Source organism: Ostrinia furnacalis, unplaced genomic scaffold (assembly GCF_004193835.3).
Source record: "Ostrinia furnacalis isolate ACB-3 unplaced genomic scaffold, ASM419383v2 OfSCF1240, whole genome shotgun sequence".
Taxonomy (NCBI): Eukaryota; Metazoa; Arthropoda; class Insecta; order Lepidoptera; family Crambidae; genus Ostrinia; species Ostrinia furnacalis.
The window spans coordinates 1,070-4,926 of NW_021131479.1; the positions used below are offsets into that span (position 1 = coordinate 1,070).

Sequence of the window (3,857 nt, forward strand, 5' to 3'; positions counted from 1 at the left end):
AAAAAAAGTAAACGGTCGGGGGGTCGCAAAACTTTTTTTCATACTAGGGGGGTCGCGTCATGAAAAAGGTTGAAAAACACTGCCTTAGACGAATTTCCGTCACACGCTAGGGAATCAAAACCTGCAAGGTACTTCCCGTAAACTCAGAATCTTGAAATTCGGCACGAAGCAACTTTATCCTGTATAACTGTTGAATTTTGTAATGCTACCTGGAAGGAAAGTAATTTTAATATTGTAGATATAATTTTTTCCTCAAAGAAAACATTCCCTTATTTTTGAAAAGAAATAGAACTGCATTCAAAGAATTCTAAAAATTTGCTTTACACACCCGGGATTCGAACCAACTAAAATCTGTTAAAAATTACACCCTGTATTTTTATTGCATCGATCGTTACGGTTAAGTATAAGGATGATGTCTCCAACAAACTTGATTAATCAAATGAAAGGAAACTGATATGTATGGGAACAAGGAGCGTGAGTGAAACACGACGGCTGTCAACGCACTGGATGTATTCATCGATCGATTAGACGCGGGCGCAGCCGCGTAACTATAGCTAGTTATAGGTACACATACATAACATCTTTCCCCCCTTATAAGTTTTACATGAATTGTTTATAATTAACCGGAGGCCGAGCTCGTTTAGACCTGCCTACATTCACAGTTCTGTTCTCTTCTATGACTTCTGCCTCCTCAACATCATGAAAAACTTCATCATCGTCTGATGAAGGCGGCCGACGAACTCCTCTTGTCAGTGTTACTTTGCATGGCGAGGGCTCGGCTTGTGCCTTGTAATGTGTTATCGGTGTTAATTGGTTCCGTTGTAGAGGCCACACTCACGTCACGTGATTGTGGCACGCATAGCCCTTCCCCTAGTGAAGTTTCTTCCGATTCAGAGATTGAAGTCGAATCAGAACGCACTATTTCATTATCATTGTAGGTATAAACGGCTCTGTCTCCCGATGAGTGATTACTCATATTCGATCCTGTTCCTTTATTATATAATATAAGCACAGAATACATAATAGTAGCAACAGAAATTGCACTCCTTTGTGTAGGATCAGATGCCGACATTTTAACGGTAATAATAATAATGCGAAATATCCAACGCACATGGTGCATTCGAAATCGCACCTTACTACTACGCTCACAAGAGCGCATTTTTTTTGTGTTTAGAATTGATCTACGTCACCGCTCAAGCGTCAGGGTTGTATGAGCAAAGTAAAATAAATAAAAACTTAATTTTAAGAAGCATTTATTGTATTTACGATTAGAAAACTTTAATCTAGTGGAGTTTGTATAATCGTACCATCTCTAAAGTACCTATTAATAAACTTCAGTGTTGCGATAATTCGAAATTAAACAAACAGTTTTAAAAGGTGTAGTGTCGGAAAATAGACACGGTGAAGTAAAGTTAATGTTTTTATTAGCTAAAATAATTTTTTTGCTATAGTTTTTTGTCATAAGTATTTCAAAATAATTTATTATTTAAAAAGTGTAGTTTTTTTTTATTCACAGAATACATAATAGTAGCAACAGAAATTGCACTCCTTTGTGTAGGATCAGATGCCGACATTTTAACGGTAATAATAATAATGCAAAATATCCAACGCACATGGTGCATTCGAAATCGCACCTTACTACTACGCTCACAAGAGCGCATTTTTTTTGTGTTTAGAATTGATCTACGTCACCGCTCAAGCGTCAGGGTTGTATGAGCAAAGTAAAATAAATAAAAACTTAATTTTAAGAAGCATTTATTGTATTTACGATTAGAAAACTTTAATCTAGTGGAGTTTGTATAATCGTACCATCTCTAAAGTACCTATTAATAAACTTCAGTGTTGCGATAATTCGAAATTAAACAAACAGTTTTAAAAGGTGTAGTGTCGGAAAATAGACACGGTGAAGTAAAGTTAATGTTTTTATTAGCTAAAATAATTTTTTTGCTATAGTTTTTTGTCATAAGTATTTCAAAATAATTTATTATTTAAAAAGTGTAGTTTTTTTTTATTATTTAAATCACTACAGTTAATTATTACTCCTAAATATTAAAATTTTTCATTAAAGAAGAATAACAGTGCTGTTGGAATAATAAACCTTAATTGCGACGATGATCGACCGAGCGTGTATAGAAATACGCGTAAGCAAACAGGCGCGTGGCGGCCCGGACTGATTTGCAACTTGAAGTTGTCGCGCGCTGTAGGTAATTATCTCGGCCGGCATAGGCGAGTGACGGAGGCCTGATATAAGTTGGTTTCGATGCTTTTTCACATAGTTCAATGAGTTATAGTCCTTGACAACGTACAACATTTTTCCTAGGTTTTTATGTATCTTTCCTCTTAACCATATAAACTTATTATTGTTCAAATACTTTTTGTAAAAAACATCTTGTTCAACATAAAATGTTCTAAATTTACCACCGCGCCGCTCAGTTAGCAAACACTGTTTGGAACGCACACGCATGTGGAGTGAGGCAGAGGAGGGCGCCGACGACGGCGCCGGGGGGCGGGGACTCATGAGGTCCAGGCGCGATCTCAGTTGACGGCTAAAAACCAGTTGAGCTGGTGATTCACCAGTAGTAGAATGACTAGAGTTACGGTAGTCGAACACGTATTTTAATAATTTCAGTCTACTTTCTCTGATACTTTTACTAGTTTGTACTACAGATCTGATTCCACGTTTAATTATTTTTACATAAGATTCCGCTTGACCATTGCTTGCCGGGTGGTACGGCGGTGACGTCATGCGGGAGATTCCGTTTAATTTACAAAAATGTATAAACTCGTGCGAACTAAACGATGTGCCGTTATCGGTCACTATTGTGTGTGGTAGCCCAAACCTAGCCATAAATTCATATAATTTATCGATTACAGCTGGTGATGTGCATGTGCTCATTTCGTAAACTTCTACCCATTTTGTATAAGCATCGACAATAATTAGGTAAGTAGGTACGTCCATTCACAGGCCCTAAAAAATCTAGATGAATTCGATGAAAAGGCCGTGGGGGATATGGCCAGGGTGACACGGGCGCTCGGGGCGGTGATGGCCGTAATTGGACACACACTTCACAAAGGCTTATCATGCGTTCTAAAGCCGCGTCTATGTCGGGAAACCAAAAGCGAGAGCGAGCCGCGGCCTTAGTTTTAACAATACCTAAATGAGATGTGTGTAGATCCGCTAAAACCCGGTTACGGAGCGTCTCTTGTATTACTACCTTATGACCACGCATAAGACATCCGTTTTCATACGACAGTTCCAATTTACACATAAAATACGGTTTTAAATTAGGGTCTTTAACTGATCGTGGCCAACCATTTAGCACATAATTAATGACAATTTTTAACACATAATCTGTCTTAGTTGTTTCACGTAACTCGTCTAGCATTATCGGAGTCGATCCGTCTATAACGAAACAAACATAAGCAGCTCGGTCGCAAATGTCGTGACCCCCTCCCTCGCCCCCTCGCTCCGCGGCCATATCGCCGGGCCCGTCTGAGGTAGCCGCTGGGGGGTCACAGACGAAACATTTCAATTTGACAGCTCTGAGAATTGATTACAGCGCCATCTAGTGTCGTCATTTGTCAAATGTTCAAAATGGTTCTTTTGTAATGACATATTTTTTCGATAGATGTCTATAGTACTCTACAATCTTCATAAAGTTAATATTCCTTCGGAATAGAGCAACAATCACGAGCTGTCAAACGAAACCAAAAATGAGATGTCATTTGTGTGTGTAAATATAAATATGTGTGCATGCTAGTGATGTATGTCGTTACTTTTCACATGAATATCGATATCGATTTATATTAATTAACACCTAACAGTAGTAATATTAATGGAACTAAAATAGGATAGA

The 3,857-nt window shown here is 38.2% G+C and overlaps 1 protein-coding gene across 1 annotated transcript; it reads right to left on the reverse strand.

Moving 5' to 3' along the window:
* Positions 1–249: 249 nt before the first annotated feature.
* LOC114352006 (uncharacterized protein K02A2.6-like) lies at positions 250–3,486 on the reverse strand. The gene is made up of 2 exons (XM_028303417.1): positions 2,247–3,486; positions 250–1,004 (listed from the first exon to the last, which is right to left on the reverse strand). The coding sequence occupies exons 1-2, from the start codon at positions 2,957–2,959 to the stop codon at positions 713–715; spliced, it is 1,005 nt and encodes a 334-aa protein (XP_028159218.1). The 5' UTR covers positions 2,960–3,486; the 3' UTR covers positions 250–712.
* Positions 3,487–3,857: the final 371 nt, after the last annotated feature.

Bases quoted from the DNA above. Each gene is read 5' to 3' on its own strand.
- LOC114352006 (XM_028303417.1), bottom strand. From the start codon at position 2,959: ATGGACGTACCTACTTACCTAATTATTGTCGATGCTTATACAAAATGG. The intron at 1,005-2,246 runs ATCAGGCCTCCG...TTCTGTGCTTAT, and splicing joins AAGCATCGAAACCAACTTAT to ATTATATAATAAAGGAACAG.